This window comes from Herpailurus yagouaroundi, unplaced genomic scaffold (genome assembly GCF_014898765.1).
Source record: "Herpailurus yagouaroundi ecotype Mexico unplaced genomic scaffold, PumYag 77, whole genome shotgun sequence".
NCBI classification, from domain to species: Eukaryota; Metazoa; Chordata; class Mammalia; order Carnivora; family Felidae; genus Herpailurus; species Herpailurus yagouaroundi.
This window is the reverse complement of record NW_024412388.1, coordinates 77,996,378-78,019,357: the sequence shown is the minus strand read 5'-3', so window position 1 is coordinate 78,019,357 and position 22,980 is coordinate 77,996,378. Positions and strand designations below refer to the sequence as shown.

General features: G+C 34.2%; 1 protein-coding gene across 9 annotated transcripts in view; it reads left to right on the top strand.

Annotated features, from left to right (window-relative positions):
* The window catches only part of HFM1 (helicase for meiosis 1), a 94,097-nt gene that overhangs the window by 17,624 nt on the left and 53,493 nt on the right, over positions 1 to 22,980 (top strand). For 8 of the 9 annotated variants that reach the window (XR_005788753.1, XM_040470946.1, XM_040470950.1 and 5 more), the window contains exons 5-19: positions 1,019 to 1,284; positions 1,664 to 1,711; positions 7,765 to 7,835; positions 8,300 to 8,432; positions 9,337 to 9,488; positions 10,073 to 10,150; positions 10,361 to 10,519; positions 13,232 to 13,432; positions 13,516 to 13,604; positions 18,697 to 18,740; positions 18,848 to 18,949; positions 19,349 to 19,494; positions 20,388 to 20,482; positions 21,119 to 21,252; positions 22,440 to 22,487. Coding sequence is in view for 8 of the 9 variants with exons in the window: in XM_040470946.1 (XP_040326880.1) it covers positions 1,019 to 1,284; positions 1,664 to 1,711; positions 7,765 to 7,835; positions 8,300 to 8,432; positions 9,337 to 9,488; positions 10,073 to 10,150; positions 10,361 to 10,519; positions 13,232 to 13,432; positions 13,516 to 13,604; positions 18,697 to 18,740; positions 18,848 to 18,949; positions 19,349 to 19,494; positions 20,388 to 20,482; positions 21,119 to 21,252; positions 22,440 to 22,487 (1,766 nt within the window). In the remaining variant the exon portion in view is untranslated. The remainder of the gene's footprint in view (positions 1 to 1,018; positions 1,285 to 1,663; positions 1,712 to 7,764; positions 7,836 to 8,299; positions 8,433 to 9,336; positions 9,489 to 10,072; positions 10,151 to 10,360; positions 10,520 to 13,231; positions 13,433 to 13,515; positions 13,605 to 18,696; positions 18,741 to 18,847; positions 18,950 to 19,348; positions 19,495 to 20,387; positions 20,483 to 21,118; positions 21,253 to 22,439; positions 22,488 to 22,980) is intronic. The other variant, XM_040470947.1, reaches the window with a different exon arrangement.

Genomic DNA, 22,980 nt, shown 5'->3' with positions numbered 1-22,980 from the left:
GTGGCTCAGTTGGTTGAGTGTCCAACTTTGGCTCAGGTCATGGTCTTGTGGTTTCTGAGTTCAAGCCCCATATCAGGCTCCATGCTGACAAGTTTTGTCTGCCTGCCTCTCTGCCGGTCCCCTGCTTGTGCTCTCTCTCTCAAAAATAAATAATAATAACAATTTTTTTTAACTGATGGTAAAAATAATTTAGAAAGTGTCCTGTATTTGCACAATACTTGTTTGGGTGTCATTTCTTACAGAATTCTGATACCTGCTGTCATCCCTATTATTTACTTTGTAAATGTTATATTAAGAAATTAATGGTCACTTCGTCCCTTAGGGCCCTGGTGAACAAATTAGTTGGTGGGTTGTCTTTTGATCAGTTGAATATAATAAATTACAATCCTAAAGATGGCCTGTGTTTTCTAGAACTTTGCAAAAAAAAAATGTTTCTTTGCAAAGTATTCTTGACTTCTATACTTCTTTAGTATTTCTTATACTAAAATGATTATTGGATATTTGGGACGTTGATGCAGTTACTGACAAGAGGCCGCAATACCTGTCTCTGTGGGCCTCTCCATAAAGTTGCCTGCGTATTCTCATGATGTAGTGGCTAGCTCCTCTGAGACTGAATGATCCAAGAGACCATGCAGAAGTGACAGTATTGTTTATGACCTAGCCTTGGAAGTCACACACTTGTACTTCCATCATATTCTTCTAGTCTGAGAAGTCAGTCCTGACTTGAAGTCCTAGCTTGAAAAGGGTGTGCATAGCAGGAGACAGGGATCATTGGGGCTGTCTTGAAGGTTGGCTACTACAAATGGATTTATTTGGGTTTTAGAAAAGTGAAAAGACATAATTCAGTGGTAAATTTAGCAAGTCATAATTTAGGGGAGTGATTGAATTTTATGTTTGAATAAACCACAGTCTATGGATATTTTTAAAGGGACCAATTTTATGTTAGTTTTTTCCATTCTAAGCAGCTGTTACAAGTGCAAATGTGGTTTTTTTGGTGGTTTTTTTTTTTTTTTTGCAGATTATTTAAAATATCTGACAACATACATGAGGATGTTTATTCTAATGACAGTACAAACCTGGACTTTCCTGTTGCTTCAGTGAAAATTGTCCCAACAGAAATGAACAAAGGGGAATCATGGAAATGTAGCAATAATAAGCAGAGACATCAATATTCAGACATTAACATGTTTACAGCAAATGATGTTTTTTCTCATTCTGAAATCAGAGAAGACATATTCAAAGCACCAACTTTTTCAGTTACATCCCAGCCTCATGAAGTTCAAGGTTATTCTTTGTTTTTTTTTAGTTAATTTTAAAACAGTACAAACAAGTCTATGTTTCTCAGCATAAGGAAAAGTTAAAAAATAGTAAATTTGAGTAGATTATCTATGTGTAGTTTTTGCATTTCTTTATCATACTGTATTTTTTTAACTATGATATAGGGGCACCTGGCTGGCTCAGTCAGTAGAGCATGTGACTCTTGATATCAGGGTCATGACTTCAAGCTCCATGTTGGGCATGGAGCCTACTTAAAAAATAAAACTACAATTTAATATTTTTTAACTGCGCTCTCAGTAAAAAGTTATGCTACTTTTATTGAAGCAGTTTGTATGGAAGAGGTTAAAAAATACCTATATAAATATGTATATTTTTTTTTTTTTAGGAGTAACAGAAAATGACTTAGATTCCTTGAAGGCTGTCACAGAAATCCGTATCCTTTAAGTTATTTTACTACAACAGCTTTATATTTGAAATCATAATTTGTAAACATGCTGTTTCATTGTGTCTATGTTTATTTTGGTTGACAAAGAAAAAGGGGAAAGTAAATTTTTGGGGTCATATAAGAGACCCAATGCGTGTGATAGTCAGTGCTACTCAGAGTGTGGTCTGCAGACTGTGCCAATTTGTGAACTGCTTGTTACCAGTGACAAGTTATCTTTGTGACAAGATAAGTACAAAAACAAGTTTTGTGTTATTGGCTAAACTCTTAGCATATTTACTTACAAATAGATACACATAATTTCTTATACTTTGGGTAAGGAGAGCATATTGGGATAAACATGGGTAGGGGAAATAAATTACAGTGGGACATTCTGTGGATTGGGAACATTTTTACAAATCTAGTATTTTTTTTTTAAAGAAATTTGTAGTTTCTACCTATAATCTGATTTACATGTCTGGGCATTTCCAATATAAATATTTTGAGTACATATGTGTGTTCTGGAGGTAACATCCTCCTTGCTTTTTTGATACCCTGTGTATGTCTGTAACACAGTGTACTTACTGGTTTTTTTTAATTATAATTTATCAACTGTGACTATTGTGTTTCCCTATGACCTATGAACTCCTTGAAGGCAAGGGCCATCCCTTATTTATCTTACTATCACCAAATACGTTGAAAAGCAGGTAAAGTAAGGAAGTTGTTCTGGCAAAAAAGTAGCCATGTGTGAGGATGAGGGTAGAATAATATGGAATATGTTAGAAAGGTCAAGCATTCCAGTTTGGCTGAAATGAAAGCTATGATTCCAGGACTAGTCAGAAATAATGATTGATATGTATCCAGGATCAGGTTATTTAGTGCCATGGATACCAAGGTGAAGAGGTTTTTTGTTTTGTTTTGTTTTGTTTTTTGGTTTGTTTTTGTTTTTTAATTAAGCACTTAGGAGAAACCATGCAGTATTTTTTTTTAATTTTTTAAAAAATTTTTTTAATTTTTGAGGCAGGGAGAGACAGAGTATGAACAGGGGAGGGTCAGAGAGAGGGAGACACAGAATCTGAAACAGGCTCCAGGCTCTGAGCTGTCAGCACAGAGCCTGACGCGGGGCTCGAACTCACGGACCGCGAGATCATGACCTGAGCCGAAGTCAGCCGCTTAACCGACTGAGCCACCCAGGCGGCCCAACCATGCAGTATTTTTGAGCAGGTCAAGTTATGTCATCAAAATCATGCTTTAGGAATATAGAATTAATGACTCAAAGCTAGGGAAGGCTCTAGACTCCACAAAAGTTGTTGTCTAGGTGGCAAAACAGAAAGTGAAATCCAGATATTGGGCAGTTAAGTTGGAGGAATCTAGAGGAGAGTGATTCTAATCCTGGGTACTCAGGGGACTGAGACAATTCTGAAGTATAGTTAGAAAATATTTTCCTGACTCATCATGAAATTTTGCCTCCAATGCAGATAACTGAACTAAGTTAGAATGAGGGGAAGGAACAGTAAAGGGTATACATGATGATATCATAACTTCAGATATAGCTAGCCTTTAGTGCTTCTGTTCAGCATGATGTCTCAATCCTGCTATACTTTCTTCTCCCTGGTGATCTAAATATGGTTGGAACATAGGAAATAGCTTAGCTTTAAATAGTTAAAGTTAGTTTCATTAGCTGTACGATGGGAAAGTCTTCTTATCCCTAGAATTTGCCATGATATGACACTTTTGAAGAGTTTTAAAGACTTTCATGCTATATTAGCACAGCTAAAGTTCTGTTGTTTTTGAAGAACAAAAAAGAGTCCACTATAGCTAGAGGAGATTAGACAGATGCAAGAGTAGTAGGATATGAGGTCAGAATCACAAGGATGGAGAGGAGAGGCAAGATCATGTAGGGCCTTGTAGCCATATGCTTTAAGAGAAAGCGGGGAATTTGAGCAGAGAAGTAATACGTTCTGATTTAACTTTTCAACAAGATCACTTACTACAATCCATCAATTTTTATAGATCTTCATAAAAATATAATTGCTTAAATAATAATGTATTTGTATTTTTAGATATATTGTCTATTTTATGTCTCTTAATAGATTATAACAGCCTCCATTGTAGGAACTCACTTTTCTTCTTTATAGCTTCCCCTAGCTTTCTAAATCTAGTAATGTATTTTGCATATAGTGTTTAATAAATGTAGTTGATAGATGTGACTCAGATTGAGAAGAATACCATGTAAATACAAGTATCTTCCAAACTGACAACAGGCTCACCTTGGAGAGGGGACAGTCTATTCTCCATATCTACTAATATTTTTGAGCTTTCTTACAGAGGAAGTACAGTGTAAGTTCTTATTCAGCCAGTATGCTGATTAATTGCATTTAAATCCACCACTTAGTACAACCAAATTGTTGATAACAAAGAGATTCAGGGTTAGGTGACCAGAAACCCACATCAGGTAATGAAACACAGTCAACATTAAAAAGTGAAATTTGGAGGACACCTGGGTGGCCCAGTCGGTTGAGCGTCCAACTTCGGCTCAGGTCATGGTCTCATAGTTCGTGAGTTTGAGCCCCATGTTGGGCTCTGTGCTGACAGCTCAGAGCCTGGAGCTTGCTTTGGATATCTCATTTTTGTTTTAATTTGCATTTCCTTGATGATTAGTGATGTTGAAATCTTTTTCATGTATTGTTGACCATTTGTGTCTTCTTTGGAAAAATATCTATTCAGGTCCTTTGCTCATTTTTAAATTGCTCTACAGAAGCTTTTTAGTTTGAAGTAGTACACTTGTTTATTTTGCATTTTTGCCCTTGCCTTTTTTCTTTAATTTGAGAGAGAGAGAGAGAGAGAGCACGTAAGCAGGGGAGAGGGACAGAAGGAGAGAGAGATAATCGTAAGCAGGCTCCATGCTCAGTGTGGAGCCTGACACAGGGCTCAATCCCAAGACCCTGGGATCATGACCTGAACTGAAGTCAAGAGTGGGACATTAAACCAACTGAGCCACCCCGGTGCCCCTTGCCTGTGGTTTTAAATCTAGAAAAATAATTGCTAAGACCAATGTAGGAGAATTTACTCCCTGTGTTTTCTTCTAGGAATTTTATAATTTCACATCTTACATTCAAGTGGTTAATCCACTTTGAGTTGATTTTTGTATATAGGGGTCCAGTTTCATTATTTTGCATGTGGATATTCAGTTTTTCCAGTATCCTTTATTGAAGAGATCATCTTTTCCCAGTTCTTGGTTCCTTTTTTGAAAATTTATTGACCATATACGCACAGATTTATTTCTAGGCTATCTCTTCTGTTTCATTGATCTAGGTGTGTGGTTTTTATGCCAATACCATCCTGTTTTTGATTACTGTAGCTCTGTAATACAGTTTGAAGTCAAGAAGTGTAATGCCTCTGGCTTTGTTCTTTCTCAAGGGTGCTTTGGCTGTTCGGCATCTTTTGTAGCTCCCTGTGTGATTGCTTTTTGTATTTCTCTGAAAAATACAATTGCAATTTTGATAAGAATTGCATTGAATCTGTAGATTGCTTTGGCAATTTACAATTTAGCATTATTCTTGAATCCTTGAAGAGATATCTTACCATTTATTTGTGTCTTCACTTTCTTTCATCAGCATTTTCTAGTTTTCAATGTACAGATCTTTTGTCCCCTTGGTTAAATTTATTCCTTAGTATTTTGGTTTTTGATGCTATTATAAATGGGATTGTTTTCTTCATTTCGCTTTCTGATATTTTGTTATTAGTGTAAGGAAATGCACCTGATTTTTGTGTATTTATTTTGTATCCTGCAACTTCACTGAATTTATTAGTTCCAATAATATTTTGATGGAGTCTTTAGGGTTTTCTCTATATTATATCAGGTTGTCTGCAAATAGAGACTGTTTTACTTCTTCCTTTTCAATTTGGATAACTTTCATTTATCTTTCTTGCCTAAATGCTTTGGTTAGGATTGCCATTACTATGTTGAATAAAAGTGGTGAAACAGGGCATCCTTGTCTTGTTTCTAATCTTAGACAAAAAGCTTTCAGTTTTTTACCATTGAATATGTTAGCTGTGGGCTTGTCATATATGGCCTTAATATATTGAGGTACATTCTTTACCTAGTTTCTAGAGAGTTTTTTATCATGAAAAAAATACTGTATTTGTCAAATGCTTTTTCTGCATCTATTGATATGATCATATGATTTTTATCTTTAAGTTTTTTTTTTTTTTTTAATTAAGCTCTCTGCCCAATGTGGGGCTTGAACTCATGATCCTGAGATCAGAAATCACATACTCTACCAATTGGGGCAGTCAGGCACCCCTATCTTTAACTTTTTAATGTGGGAGTATCTTGCTGATTGATTTGTGGATGTTGTACCATCTTTGAATCCCATAAATAAGTTCCATTTGTTCATGATGTATGATTCTTTTAATGTGCTGTTGAATTTAGTTTGTTAATATTTTATACAAGATTTCTGCATCTATGTTCATTAGGGATATTGGCCTGTAATTTTCTTTTTTTGTAGTATCCTTACCTGGGTTTGGTATCTGTGTAAAATAAGTCCCTTAAGCTATCCTATTTTTTTTTTTCATTCTTTTCTCATTTTGCTCCTTTGACTGGATTAATGTCATTGCCCCATCTTTGAGTTCATTGATTCTTTCTTCTGTTCGATCTGTCTGCATTTGAACCCCTCTATTGAGTTTTTCAGTTCCCTTATTGTACTCATTAGCTTTATGATTTCTGTTTGATACTTTTTTGTATCTTCTATGACTTTGTTGATATTCTCACTTTGTTTATGCATTGCTCTCCTAACCTTGTTGAGCATCTTTATGCATTTTTTAAAAATATTGAGTAAATCACTTACCTCTATTTCATTGAGTTTGGTTTCTGGAGATTTATCTTGTTCTTTTGTTTGGAACATATTCCCATTTCTTCACTTAACTCTCTGTGCTGCTGGTTTCTACACACTCGATAAAATATCTGCCTCTCTCAGTCTTGACAGGCTGAGCTTCATCAATTAACCTAACCCAAGCTCCTAGCTGCCTTTCAGACCTTTTTGATTGCCCAACTTACTGTCTTTGTTCTTAGTGGCTTCTAGAAGTTGAGGGTGTGCCAAAATTTATCAGTGTCCCAAAGGGGAGGGTTGTAATTGGCATCTAGGTGCAAACTAATTAGAAGCCAGGACCTGAGGCAGCAGCTGAGAAAGTCTGCTGTGGAAATCCTTTCTAGGTAGAAACTAGAGATGAACATTTTTGCTGCTTTCTCTGCACCAAGCCTAGATGTGTACCTGTAGAGGAATGGAAGTTGTTCCTGTGTCCATTTAAGAATTGATTATTTGTGGGGGTGCCAGGGTGGCTTAGTCAGTTAAGCATCTGACTCTTGATTTTGGTTCAGGTCATGGTTTCATGGTTTGTGAGATCGAGCCCCATGTCAGGCTCTGCGCTGGGTGTGGAGCCTGATTGAAATTTTTTCTCCCCCTCTCCCCTGCTCATGCACACTCACTCTCTCTCTCTCTCTCAAAAAAAAAAAAAAAAAAGAATTATTTGTTTGCTATAGTCCTATGGGACTCATGAATGCAAGCCCTTTTGGTTTACAGAGTTAGGTGTTTGGGTATTTTATCCCTTGGGTGGGAGCCTCAAAGGTTGGAGCTATAGATGTGTGGTCCGAAATCTTTGCTCCTGAGAGAGAAGCTGGGACTTGAGAGTTCCTTCCCAATTGTATGGTGCTGTGCCAAGGATGGGATTTAGGGTAAGAGTTGTCTCAGCCTTTCCTACCTTCATCATAGGTATTTTCATTTACCCAATGTGTAGAAGTCACTTAAACAATTTTTGAATTTTTTTCAAAATTGCTCCTTGTGTAGCTATGTATTTGGTGCATCTGTGACAGGAGGGGAAGTTAAAGGGCCACTTGCTCTGTTGGTCCTTTCCTCTATACCTATTAATTCCTTTCTTATGATGTTAAAATAGCAAGTATTAAAGCCTCATTATTAAATACTATCAGTTAATTAACTGAATTTTAAAATTAAAAGTAACCAATTCTTAAAATTCTGAAATATTTGACTCCTTAATGCTATTCTAAGCATCAAAATTTAGAAGTATTTTCAAAGAATTCCCATATTTTAACTATATACAGTCCAAAGCCTTTGATGATGTAAGTATTTTATTCTGATTTTTACTTATCTGCCTCTTCTTACTAGGTAGTGTGTTCTTTAAGGGCAAGGACTAGATAACATTCATCTTTATGTTTCTAGTGCTATGCTCAGTGACTGGTACATTACAGGAACTCAAAAACTGTTTGCTAAATGAATGCATGTGATTTTCATAGGTGGGTTTGTTTACATTTATTATATTTCTAAAATTTCTCTGGAAACAAAAGAAATTATTTTCTTCTAGGTCTGACATATTACTTTCACATATAAAATAAAATGATAAATTATTAATAGGTTTTTTTGAGAGTTGTAGGTCTAGAACAAGGTTAGAATTTTAATAAGATTAGAGGTAGAAATAATTTGAATTATTATTCCAGAGAATCTTTCTTACATATTTTCTAACAAATTGAGAGTGTGATTGAAAAATTCTATATATATCATGATTGATTAAATTTTTTTTTTTTAGCTTCTTTACACAGATAGAAATTTTGTGATTTGTGCTCCAACTGGTTCTGGGAAAACTGTAATGTTTGAACTAGCTATAACAAGATTGTTAATGGAAGTACCATTGCCATGGTCAAACATTAAAATTGTTTATAGTAAGTATTTATATATTGTAAGAGTGATTAATTATAATAATGAAAAACCATTAAGGCAAAAGTAAGAAATAAATTCAAGTTCAAGCCATAGGAATTAATATTTGGTTCTCCATACATTTTTAATGAAGACACATCACATTTGCTCTTGTCTGTTATATTAAATTCAACACACATTTTCCCAGAGTTGTAAATAAAAAGTAATATTTGAATTGAGTATTTGACCTTTACAAGTTTTTTTTTTTTTTTAATTTTTTTTTCAACGTTTTTTTATTTATTTTTGGGACAGAATATTTTGGGACAGAGCATGAACGGGGGAGGGGCAGAGAGAGAGGGAGACACAGAATCGGAAACAGGCTCCAGGCTCCGAGCCATCAGCCCAGAGCCTGACGCGGGGCTCGAACTCACGGACCGCAAGATCGTGCGTGACCTGGCTGAAGTCGGACGCTTAACCGACTGCGCCACCCAGGCGCCCCTACAAGTTTATTTTTAAAAGGACAACAAAATGAACAATAAATTGAAACATTTTGTAATTCTAAAATTTCCATAGGAACCTCTACTCTCCTTTCTTAGGTATATATGTATTTAAAATTTTTCATCAAAGTAATTTATGTACATGGTTAAAAAAATCAATTATCACAAAAAGGCTTGTAATGAATACCAGTAATCTCCTGCCTTACCTGTCTTCATTCTTAGTTACAGTTCCCTGAACACTTATTTCTTTTTCTATTTTTAGTTCAGTTTGGTTATTACATATCTCTAAATAATATGTTTATATTATTAACTCTCAATAAATATTATACAGCACCTGGATGTATAGTTTTATGCTAATTTTATTAACCAATGTTTGTGAAAGTAATTTTAAAACTGTACTGACATTCAAAGTAAATATCTCATATTGTTGTAGTGGCACCAATAAAAGCCCTGTGTAGTCAGCGTTTTGATGATTGGAAAGAAAAATTTGGATCAATAGGATTGAATTGTAAAGAACTCACTGGAGATACAGTAATGGATGACCTATTTGAGATTCAGCATGCCCATATAATAATGACAACTCCAGTAGGTGTTATTTATACTCTTATTTTTTTGGTTTATTAGAAAATATGTTTCTCTTCACCAAGAATAAAAGTTAAAAGAAAATACAAAGTAGAAGAATATATTTGCAATGTAAAACAAACAAACATAAAAAGTACTAGTGTTCAGGTTATATAAAGAATACTTACTAATCAGCAGTAAAAGACAAATTACCAAATTGGAAAAATAAGAAAAAGATATGAATAAGCAATTTGTTATTTAGGATAATTTGTAATGATACTTTTTGCTTGCTTTCTTTTATCCACATATTATGTATCGCAGAGGGAAGAACTTGGGAGGGCTTAAAAAGGCAATTAGACTAGAATTTTGAATATTTTTGGTTAAACTTAAAAATAAATGGGGGTTTAGTTTTTTAAGCACTTGTAAGACTATCAAAATCCTTTAAAGTGTTTTTAATCTTTACATTTTTTTCAGGATACTTTTAAGAGCTAAAAGTTTGAACTAAAATATTGCCCATGATTTGTATCATGTTAAAATTTTTTATTGATATCTTAATAATATTTATTATAATTCTTTATCATGTTAAGCCACTTGCATTTTTTCTCTAGGAAAAATGGGATAGCATGACTAGAAAATGGAGAGACAACTCTTTGGTCCAGCTGGTTAGACTGTTCCTCATTGATGAGGTAGTGAACACATTTTCACTTTTAGAGATAAAGGTAAAATGATTAGAATGGATAGAAAGAAACAAGACATTTTCAACTGAACTATATGTTTTATCCCTTCAAGTGGAAAAGTTTATTTTCTTAAGGAAGAGTGATAATATTAAGGATTTTAATTGATTAAGGAATTTTTTAATTTTATAGTCAATCATTTTTTCTTGATTTCTTTCTTAGGTACATGTTGTAAAAGATGAAAATCGTGGACCAACTCTTGAAGTTGTAGTCAGCAGAATGAAAACTGTACAGTCTTTATCTCCTGCTTCAGAAAATAGCAGCACAATTATTCCAATGAGATTTGTAGCTGTATCTGCAACAATTCCAAATGCTGAGGATGTAAGTTAGAATTTTAGTCTGTCAGATTTTTTTTTTAATCACTGGTGCTGGTGGAACATTTTGTCATTTTAATCTTAGAGGAAAATAAAGGGTTTTTTCCTGAAAATTTCAGAACCAGTTTAGTAGGAAAGTATGTTGTAGAAAGCTATGGCTGTATCTCATAGATATGGCAGTATCAATATTTGGTTGATTTGTTTAATAAAACATTTTTGGGATAAGTCTATTGTTTACTAATATCTAAGAGGCTTAGTTTTTATGAGTTTCAGATGCCTCATAATAACTTGACTAATAACTTGTTATGGTTGTTCTAATCAGCTGACTGGTTGAATAGCAAAGTACAATAGAGAATAAAATAATTGCTTAAGTGATTACTACCCACCTTTCCACATTCTATGTGAATGGCATTATGGTAAGCACTAGCAATAGATAAAAAAGTGAAAACATATAGACCCTGAACTTGAGGATCTCATGGTTAATGGGGTACACAGACAGGTAAAGAAATAATTGTATGCCATATTATACTTGCTGTAATGAATATATATCCTAATTTTTTTCCTCAATATTTAGGGAAACTTCTTGAAAAATAATTATTATTTCTCCCTCTTATTTACTTCTCAGCTTACTATAGTATGACTGTTTTCTCCCACTACTTAGAAATTTCACAAATTGTTCCCATATTGTCTAATACAATGGAAAATTTTATCTTTATCTTTAATTGGCACCATTAAACATTTTTTTGTTCTTAAATTGACAACTTGTTTTGTTCATGCTCAAGAATAATAAAGAAAAATTTTAAGTATATGTAATCAACAGAAACCCAGTGTTTGTCATTCTAGATGTATAGGTGGAATCAAAACGTACATGCTCTTTTGTGACTTGCAAGTCACCTACAGTCTTTTCCATGTTATTAAGTATTCTTTTTTAAAAAAATTTTAATGTTTATTTTTGAGAGAGAGAGAGAGAGAAACAGACAGAGTGTGAGCAAGGGAGGAGCAGAGAGAGAGGGAGACACAATCTGAAACAGGCTCCAGGCTCTGAGCTGTTAGCACAGAGCCCGATACAGGGCTCAGACTCAGAAACCGCGTGATCATGACCTGAGCCAAAGTTGGATGCTTAACCGACTGAGCCATACAGGCATCCCTAAATATTCTTTTTTAATACAATTTCTGTGGTTTTATTGTAATTTATTTATCTAGCTTTTTTTTTTTTTAATTTTTTTTTTCAACGTTTATTTATTTTTGGGACAGAGAGAGACAGAGCATGAACGGGGGAGGAGCAGAGAGAGAGGGAGACACAGAATCGGAAACAGGCTCCAGGCTCCGAGCCATCAGCCCAGAGCCCGACGCGGGGCTCGAACTCACGGACCGCGAGATCGTGACCTGGCTGAAGTCGGACGCTCAACCGACTGCGCCACCCAGGCGCCCTATCTAGCTTTAATATTAGAAGATTATTTCCATTCTTGCTATTGTAAATGGTGCTAAAATTAATATATCTTTGAAAACATGATTATTTTTCTAGGATGAACTTCTAGTGTAGAATAACTGAGTGAAAGGATATATAAAACTCTAAGGACGTAGTGCTTTCAATAAATGGTACAGGCATTTGTACTTCTACCATTAGCCATTTCTCTATTCTAGCACTGGATATTATAATAAGTTATTATTGTTACTATTACATTTAAATAGTTGTCACACTTCTTGTTTAAACGTACTTTACTTTAAAATTTTATACTGCTTTGATTTTTAGTGAAATAAATATTTTTTAAAAATTAATCACTTTAAGTTCTTTTTTGCAACTTGCCAGGTCATGTTCTTTACCCTTTTTCCACATTGGGATAATAAACTTTTCTTTTGATTTGTAAACAGTATTTAATATTAGTACTCTGTAATTCTTGAAATTCTTTCCCCCTTTGTGATAATTGCTACATCTGTGAATGCTACTTTTCTATCTCTTTGTACAAATCCTCTTCCTCAATTTTCTCCTAAATTAGTGTCTTTACTCTTGGCCTTCTGCTCCTTTCAAATTAAATTCTTGTGTGATCTTATTTACACCCATGATAGTCTTGAAAATGTTTTTATATTTCCTTCCTGTGCAACTACAATTTCCTGTAAAAGCAATGGTCAGTTTCAGAGCAGGGCATGAAGTCTGATTACTAACCAGGTTATGTGACAATGAGGTCTGGTCACAATAGTTCCAGAAATTAGTGACTTCAGCATTGAGCCTGTAATGTGCTTTTGGCATTGCCATTTCTCAAGTATTTATTTACTCTTTGTTTAAAAATTGTCAGCTCTTGCCAATCTAGGCCAACTATTACTTTGGTACTCTTCAGCTGTTACTTAGCACAACTCAAAAGTTGTGTCACCCATATCTGTACCCATAGGCATAGTTCTGAAAAATAGGAAGGTTATAATGATAGTGAGAAATTCAGTTTCTCTGCTGAAATCAATTTTGTAGGAAGGAAAATAAAACAAAATAATTATAATTAATTGGGAATTTATCATAGTGAAAACGGGGTATAATCTTAAAATACTGCTACTGATAATATTTACCAATATATCAATAGAGCAGTGTCAATGGAATATGTAATACTGAAAAAGACTACTTGATTACATATTTTTATACCTTGACTTTAAGGTATTCTGTTATTCGGTTATTTTTAGCCATAAAACTTCACTAGACAAAACTTTTAATGTGTATTTCTGTTATTTAAAGATTGCAGAATGGCTTTCAAATGGTGAAAGACCTGCTGTATGTCTGAAAGTGGATGAGAAACATCGGCCGGTGAAACTTCGGAAAGTGGTCCTTGGATTTCCCTGCAGTAGTAACCAAACCGAATTTAAGTTTGATTTAACCCTCAACTACAAAATTGCCAATGTTATACAAACATACTCTGATCAGAAACCCACACTTGTGGTACGGATTGTTAGTTGCATATTTTTGAGTGTAGTATTCAGTTTTTAATATGATTAATCCAAGAATTATTCATTTATTTTCAGTTTTGTGCAACAAGGAAAGGTGTGCAACAGGCTGCTTTGGTTCTTGTGAAAGATGCCAAGTTTATTATGGCTGTGGAACAGAAGCAGAGGTATTTTTTTTCTTTTTTTTATTGGAGGTAGAAAGACTTTTAGGGATTACCTTGATGAGATGAGAAATCTGGGTTCATTCCTTAACCTTTTGAAGTTACTCAACCTCTCTAAGCCTCAGTTTCCTTGTCTATAAAACAAGGATAATAGTAATTTGGAAGATTGAGAGACTGAATCTTAGTGACACTATGATCTTGTCTTTTTTTTTTTTTTAAACATTTTTTTTTTTCAATGTTTATTTATTTTGGGGACAGAGAGAGACAGAGCATGAACGGGGGAGGGGCAGAGAGAGAGGGAGACACAGAATCGGAAACAGGCTCCAGGCTTTGAGCCATCAGCCCAGAGCCCGACGCGGGGCTCGAACTCACGGACCGCGAGATCGTGACCTGGCTGAAGTCGGACGCTTAACCGACTGCGCCACCCAGGCGCCCCATCTTGTCTTTATTTCATAGCCAAGTTTCTTGAAAAATTATTCATATTGCTGTCCTCATTTTTTTTTTTTTTTTTTTTTTTGCCCATTTTCAATTCAGCATCTGTTGTAATCTTTCACTAAAGCTAATTTTGCTGTTGATCTCTCAGCAGCCTCTAAAACATTTGGTCCCTCCCACCGTATTTAAAAACTCTGGACTCTGTGCTTTCAAGATCATCCTCTATCAGATTTCTTCCTACTTTGCTGGCTGCTCATTCTCAGCCCTCTTTTCACCTCTTCTATTCAGCTCTTAAATGCTGACATTCTAGAGGTTCTGTCCAAGGTTCATTCTTTCGAATTCCACACTTCTGAGTATTTGTATCTATCACATGGGTTCAAAGAATATACATACACTCATATTTATATATGTCTGTGAATTTATAGCTCCAACCCAGATCTCCATTCTGAGTTCCAGGTCTATAGTCCATGCCTAACTGACATCTCCAATTACATATCTATGGGCATCTCAAACTATTAGAAACTAATAGTGATTTGAACTAAGGAGGTGGCAGTGTTGATGGAGGTAAAATTATATATTTAACATATTTAGAAGTAAAACTCAACAGGATTTGGTAATCGATTACCTATGTGGAGGAAGGTGAGGGAGGTGTTAGTGTTAGGTTTCTGCAATGAGCAACCAGGAGTGCTATATAATTCAGCTGGGAAACACTGGAGGAGGAGTTGGTTTGAGAGAAAGAATCATAAAATAGAATTATTTTAGATACATTGAACGAAAAGGAATGGAATTCCATTTTGAGTTGGTGTGGACCAGGGAAAGAGACTGATGCTTACCTCAATTTGCCTTTAACTGCTCACATTCTAACAACTTCTACAAGACTTCTTTTTGTCCATCAATCCCCAGATTCTGTTACTAAGGTTTCTAAGTCTGTCTAACATCCTCAGCTATGACCTATTTTGTACTGTGGTTTCTTTAGCTTTTTTATTAAATACTTTTGCTTCTGTTTTTACATATTTATTTAAAAATTTTTTTAAATGTTTATTTGTTTTTGAGAGAGAAACAGAGGCAGAGTGTGAGTGCGGGAGGGGCAGAGAAAGAGGGAGATACAGAATCCAAAGCAGCCTCCAGGCTCTGAGCTGTCAGCACAGAGCCTGATGTGGGGCCCGACCTCACAGACTGTGAGATCATGACCTGAGCCAAAGTAAGATGCTTAACCCACTGAGCCACCCTTGTGCCCCTGTTTACTTATTTACTTTTGAGAGAGAGAGAGAGAGAATGAGAGAACGAGAACGTTGGAGGGGCAGAGAGAAAGGAAAAGAGAATCTTAAGCAGGTTCTGCACTGTCAGCACAGAGCCCAAAATGGGGTTCGAACTCACGAACTGTGAAATCATGACCTCAGCCAAAATCAAGAGTTGGATGCTTAACCAACTGAGCCACCCAGGCACCCCAAATATTTTTTCTGTTGTAGTATACATCCAAATAACAAAATATTTCTGTATTTTGAAATTTCTTAATTAACTTCAGGAAGTTAATTGGTAGTATTTTCATAATGAGAATGTTTCCTGAGCTTTTTTTTTTTTAAGTTTTTATTTTAATCAACTAGTCTGAGCCTTTGGTTCTAATCAAGAAAACTCCTTGGCTGTTTATGTGCCATGATCAAGCACATTGGGAGACTGTATGCATCCCTCAGGTCATTTTGCTAGCACAAACCTTTTCTATGATCGAATCACAATTGATAGTTTTCAAACCAGCAGCACTTGGTTTTATAACATTCTTGATTATTAATTTTCTAAATGTTTTCAGTAAAGATGGTGTTTCAAAAACTGACCAGGTCATTATAAAACTAGTAATAGAATAAATGTAAACTGGGTTTAAAAAAAAAAAAAAAGTAGGTTAAGTAGCAATGACTAATTTGAAAACTACTTGGGTGAATAAACTAGTTGATCAAGTTGGGTCATGTGACTTTTAGTGAGAAACACATGTGGCTGTCAAGCAGTGAAGCTTATTTTCTTGATCTAAAACTAACTCTGAAGGAAATTTTTAAAAACTTATAGAATTTTTTGTGTAGTGGTGGCATCATTAATACAGAATGATTATATAGCCTCCCAAAATGAATACTTAATAATTAGCATTTTGGACCTGAGCCTATTTATAGGAGTAAGGAACTGAAATAGTTAACCTTTAAGCATCCTTAAAACTAATTTCCATTCCATCCTCTCCCTTTTCCTCTGTTGTCTGCTGCACACAAAGTAGCTAATTTTGTTTCAGATAATCATTTTCTTAAACAGAAGCATGTATCATATTTCTCCTTTTCTCATTTCCCACTCTTACCAAGTAACTCAAGAAAAATTGCTCTTTTAATTCCTTGCTGTCTTCACTCTTTGTCTCTCCTTTTTTTTTTCTTTAGCCCCCTTTTTTATTCCTGTTTTTTTCAGGAATGAAATGGTAGTGTTAGAAACAGCACGAACTTAGTGACCATGATTTGGATTGCAGTGTTGCCACTTTACTGGCAGTGTATCATTGGGCACACCTCTCCATTTCAATTTCTTAATCAGTTTCAATTTCTTAATATGGGAGTCGACTATCTGTATCACTATGTTATTGCGAGAATTAAATAAAGCAACATTTCTAAGACACTTAACAGTGTATAGCACAGAGTTTGTGCTTAATACCAACATGTCTTTTCTTCTTGCCTTCTCTTCATTACATTATGAATCCTTAAAAAAATTGTGAATGTTATATTAAAAATAATGTGTGCTAGTGTCATTATCTGCAACAGTGAAATGGAAAAACACAAATTTGGTGGTTCTTAGACATAAATAAGAACCAAGCCCACCAACCTCCAAAATCTTCTAAAGTACCCAGAATTCCTTTTCAGATTGTCAAGAAACTCTCTTAACTTCCTCTTCTCTTGATTTAACCTAGTTTTCTTTCTTTCATATCTCAGAAGACTATAAACAACTACTTCTTATTTTTATCTTTTTTGGCTTACTAGTAATATAGTAGAGATTTAAAAATTGTTACTCCCTGTGAATATTTCCAGGCAAATTATGGGAATAGACTTATATTCTGACCCATGAATGTAATAATCACCATTTATGTTTTTTTCTGGTGGAAAGTGAGGTTTCCAAATTCCTGTTTTAAAATGAGCTTCAGTGTTACAGCTGATAAAATAGGGACTTCTGTGTGTGTGTGTGTGTGTGTGTGTGTGTGTGTGTGTGCGCGCACATGTAATTTGTACCCTTTTGGGAACCTCTTCCTGTTTCCCCCAGCTTCAACCTCTGGCAACCACTTTTCTACTCTGTTTCTGAGTTCCTTTCTTTTCTTTCTTTCTTTCTTCCTTTCTTTTAAGATTTCACATGGAAGTGACACTATGCAGTACTTGTCTTTCTTTTTTTAGCTAATTTCACTTAGGACTATGCCCTCTAGTTTCATCCATGTTGTCAAAAAAGGCAGAATTTCCTTCTTTTTTAAGGCTGAATAATATTCCTGTGTGTGTGTGTGTGTGTGTGTGTGTGTGTGTGTGTGTGTGTGTGTATGTCAGTCAAATGTTCTCTGTCCATTCATTTGTCTGAGACTCTTGTTTGGCTGTCGTGGTTATTGTGAATAATGTTGCAGTGAACATAGGAATACAGATATCTCTTTGAGATACTGATGTTTCCTTTGGATATAATTCAGATATAGAATTTCTGGATGATTTAGTAGTTCTATTTTTAATTTTTTGAGGAATCTTCATACTATTTTCCATAGTGGCCATACTAGTTTACTATTCTCACCAACAGTGTGAAAGGGCTCTCTTTTCTCTAGATCCTCTACATTTGTTGTCTCCTGTCATTTTGATACTAGCTATTCTAACAGGTGACATCTCATTATAGTTTTGATTTGTATTTATCCCTGATGTTTAATAATGTTCAGCACCTTTTCATGTATTACTGGCCATTTGTGTCTTTTCTGGAAAAATGTCCTTTTAGGTCCTTTGCCCATTTTTAAATTGTTTTTTGATTTTTGTTTTGTTTTGCTGAGTTGTGAATTTAGGGATGTCTGAGTATCAAAGTTAGATATTCTTTACTTCTTGGGGCCCCTGGGTGGCTTAGTTGGTTAAGCATCTTGACTCTTGATTTGGGCTCAGATCATGATCTCACAGTTTGTAGGATTGAACCCTCTGTTGAGTCTTCACTGACAGTGCAGAGGCTGCTTGGGATTCTCTGTCTCCCTCTCTCTCTGCCCTTACCCCCCTTTCATAAATAAATAAATAAATAAACAAACAAACAAACAAACAAACAAACATTTAGATATTCTCTACTTCCTAAAGATGATTTCAAACAATGATATTGTGGGGCGCCTGGGTGGCGCAGTCGGTTGAGCGTCCGACTTCAGCCAGGTCACGATCTCACGGTCCGTGAGTTCGAGCCCCGCGTCAGGCTCTGGGCTGATGGCTCAGAGCCTGGAGCCGGTTTCCGATTCTGTGTCTCCCTCTCTCTCTGCCCCTCCTCCGTTCATGCTCTGTCTTTCTCTGTCCCAAAAAATAAAATAAAAAACGTTGAAAAAAAAAATTCAAACAATGATATTGTGAAACTGTTTTGATATCTGTACCTTCACAATAATTAATAAACTAAGAGTTTTTATATTAGTGAATAACAATAATTTTATGATTTTTTAAAATAGGTTACAGAAGTGTGCATATTCCTTAAGAGATTCAAAACTGAGAGGTAGGTTTAGAGATTATTTTTGAACTGCATTTTCAGCTATAGATAAAAGGAATCAATTATTGATGCAATATTAACAGTGTATAACAGATTATATATTTCTGTTATAGATATCTTAATCTATGGTGTTGCTTATCATCATGCTGGTATGGAGCCGTCAGATAGAAAAGTAGTTGAAGGAGCTTTCACTGTTGGAGATCTACCAGTTCTTTGTAAGTAAACCAAATTCTTGTGGCTATTATAAGATATTTTGGAAAACTATTTATTAAGAGAAAAAAAAAAAAGAAAAAGCCTAATCATTCTGACTTACTTCTGCTTTTCTTCCAAGATTCTAAAATTATATAACTACCCATGCATACACATGCTACAGTAAACTTTTTGGCAGTTTTAGTTATGTTACTGAACATGGTGCTACTTGAAAAATAAGAATTTAATAGTTTTTAGATGTGTCATTATTTTGCATTGTAGTGTTCTTTTCCTTTTTGTTCTTCATAAATTCCCTATGTATGAGTTTTTATTACATTTATAAGAATATATATCTTATAAGAAGATATCTACCTGAAGCAATAAAGTTATAAAGCTTGAAAATACTATTTCTTAATCCGATGCAGTTACTACCAGTACGTTAGCTATGGGAGTAAATTTGCCTGCTCACCTAGTAGTTATAAAATCTACAATGCATTATGCTGGAGGAATGTTTGAAGAATACAGTGAAACAGATATTCTACAGATGATTGGTAGAGCGGGTCGACCTCAAGTAAGTGACAATGTTTATTTTCGTAACTTGTTTTAAAACGAGGTAAAAAGCAAAAACTCTTTTTGTGTACTTTTTGTTAAACAGGAGATTAACATTTCCTATTTAGATTAAGTTTAAAAATAAATGTAATGGAAAATCTACTTTAATAGAAGTAAAACAAGTCTTACCAAAGGACACATACTGCTCTACTCCCTCTGAGTTTCCATTGGCTGATAGTTGGATTTATGAATGTGTGTATGCTGTTAATGCTTTTTTTGGTTTTGAGGGTTTTTGTTTTTTTTGTTGAATGGGGATGCTATTTGCATTTTAGATGGGACAGTGTTTCATTGTGTAGGACTGTCATAACTTGCAAAATGTGTAGTATCCCAGAGTCTTAGCACAAAATGCCAATAGTGGTCCCCAGGTATTGTGACAATTAAAAATTGGCCCATATATATTACAAAACATGTCCTACTCTAACAAATACTTATAGAAGTCATTTGTATGGGTAGTAAGGGAACATGTAGGAAAAATAATTTTTCAGAGAATGTCAAAATACTATGTTATCCAAATCCGTGATTTTTATAGGATCAATTAGATTATATGTAAAATACACCAAATCTTATAACTTTTATCCAGTTGCCTAAGTTTGTTTTGATTTTACCATTGCCAAAAGTATATTACATTGAAACCAAGTGATAGTTTTGCATCTATACTCTTGGAAGGTTTTAAATTACATTTTCAGTGAACATTCAAATTCAGAAGTATTTTTAAGGCCCTTTTGACCTATTGTTTAAGACAGAGACTGTTTAATATAAAATGAAATTCATGAGTTATTGAAGAGGACTGGTACCAACATGTACTCTTTTTTACTACATTTCTCTGTGTCTGTGTGTGTGTGTGCTTTTTTCCAGTTTGACACTACAGCTACTGCAGTTATTATGACTCGGTTAAGTACAAAAGAGAAGTATATTCAGATGTTAGCTTGTAGTGACACTGTAGAAAGCAGGTAATACAGAAAATATTCTAAAAAGATGTTAATATAGCCTATATTTTTCCTTTTCACATATAAAAGGAAATTTGATTAGGAGATTTTCTAAGACTATTTTCTTGAAATTTTTCAATAATCTAAGTGGAAAGTTTGTATCCTTTTAAAAAACTTAGTAGTAAAAAAAAAAAAAGACAACATAATATTTTTATCCAGTAGTTTCTTAGCATGTGGTAGCATGTATCCTTGTTATAAAAGGCCAAATTAGTAACAAGAGGAAGACTATAATTTTCACATCTCTTCACATCTTTAAAATTTGTTTAATAATAGATAGGCAATCTGGGACCTTTTAGTAAAGTATATAATTTTAATACTCTGGGAGAAAATTCACTCCCCACTGTTTTTTAAGTAATAATGTCTTCTAGAGGCATGTAGTAGAGAAAAATCTATAATTTTTTAACAGTTTAACTCATTTGTTAAAGTTTTCTCTTATATTTTGAAAATTAAGTTATCTTTCATGAATTTTTATATAGCAATGAGTATATTCAATTATATTATTGAATTATTCAAAATATTATTGAAGTTTTAAAAAAGTAAGCGTTATGGCATTGAAATACATGTTACTAAGGCAAAGTTGTTGTTTTTTTTTTCTGTTAGTTTACACAGACATCTTATTGAACATTTAAATGCAGAGATAGTGCTGCATACCATCACAGATGTGAATATTGCTTTGGAATGGATACGATCAACTTTGCTTTATATCAGAGCCTTGAAAAATCCATCTCATTATGGTTTGTTACTTTGATTTGAAAAAGTAGTAAATTTTTCAAGCCAGATGGTTCTATATTTATACTATTAGGCATAGTATTAGGTCACAGAATAGATTACAGACACTAGTAGGTAACAAAAGCAAAAAGTAATAACATTCAGAAATACATTTAGGGGGGCGCCTGGGTGGCGCAGTCGGTTAAGCGTCCGACTTCAGCCAGGTCACGATCTCGCGGTCCGTGGGTTCGAGCCCGGCGTCGGGCTCTGGGCTGATGGCTCAGAGCCTGGAGCCTGTTTCTGATTCTGTGTCTCCCTCTCTTTCTGCCCCTCCCCCGTTCATGCTCTGTCTCTCTGTCCCAAAAAAATAAACGTTAAAAAAAAAAAAAAAAAAAAAAGAAATACATTTAGAGGCAAGAGTAGACAAATGTGAGAAATCTTTATCTTTTATGCTTCTAGTCTTTTAATAAGGTTAGAAATCAGCACCATTAAAAATAGATCTTTTAGAAAAAAATTAACTCGAATAAAAATTTAAAATATGCCTAAAATTATTTTTAAAAAGTTAAAATAAAAAATTCCTGAATTTTGTCTGAACTAATGTTCACATCGAAGTGTGTAGTACTGCTCTTGCTGCTGGAATTTGAATCCTGCTTCTAAAGCTAATATACATGTGGTTATATTGCTTCTAGAGGGTTCTTCATGTGGTACAGATTATAAAGTAAAAATACTTACAATTGCTGAATATCAAATTAAAACCTGACTTGCTGCAATACTATTCTAATGCACACACGTTTGAAACTTTAAGATCTCCTACCTTTCCATTTATTTGTATCTTCTGTAATTTCTTTCCTCAACATGTTGTGGTTTTCAGAGTAGAGATCTTTAATTAAATGTATTCCTAAGTAAAAAAAAAACCCCAAAAACAAACAAACAAACAAAAAAAATACAAAAAACTTTAAGATCTCCAAGGGAAAAAAGTACAGAATGCCTGGTCATGGTTATAAAATATGCAAAAGATAGTCAATTGATATTGAAAGGATTTCACAACAGTGGTTATCTTTTGTGGATAGTTAAGCCTTACTTTAACTCAGTAAGCTGTTTTTTTTCCCAATTTAAGATTTAGATTACTCTTTTCTAGTTAAACAGCTGTAAACTGAGCCTATAAAGTGAGTTAAATCCTATTTTATTTTTTATCAATTTTCATAACATATAGGTTTTGCATCTGGATTGAACAAAGATGGAATTGAAGCAAAATTACAAGGTTAGATGCATTTCCTTATAAAAAATTATATTTTACAAAGTTTAATGAAAAAGGTTGGTTAGAGTGAAAGTAAGAATACTTTTTGGTAAATTATTTTTTAAAAGTATTTTTAATTTAAAATTATTTTTAAAAAGTAAACTTGTTTCCTCCAGAAAAAAAAAAATGAACTATTTCTTTTTCACATGCAAATAAAGTTTAGCACATGTACTTTTTTTCTGAATTAGTTAATTAATTCCATCAGAATATCTTCCTTTGTAAAATATGTTAACTTGGTTTGTTTTTGTCTTTACAATGATCCTTGACTTTGAAAATATTGGCTGTAGATGCACAACTCTTCATTTTTTCTTTTCTAGTTTAATTTTAATTGAAAATATAAGCCTACCTTGATTATGGGCTTCTTGTCCTAATCTATGCTAATGGTATATTCCCATCAAACCCTAGCTTCATTCTAATTAATCACTCAATACTTCATGATCTCTCTTTTAAGATGTCA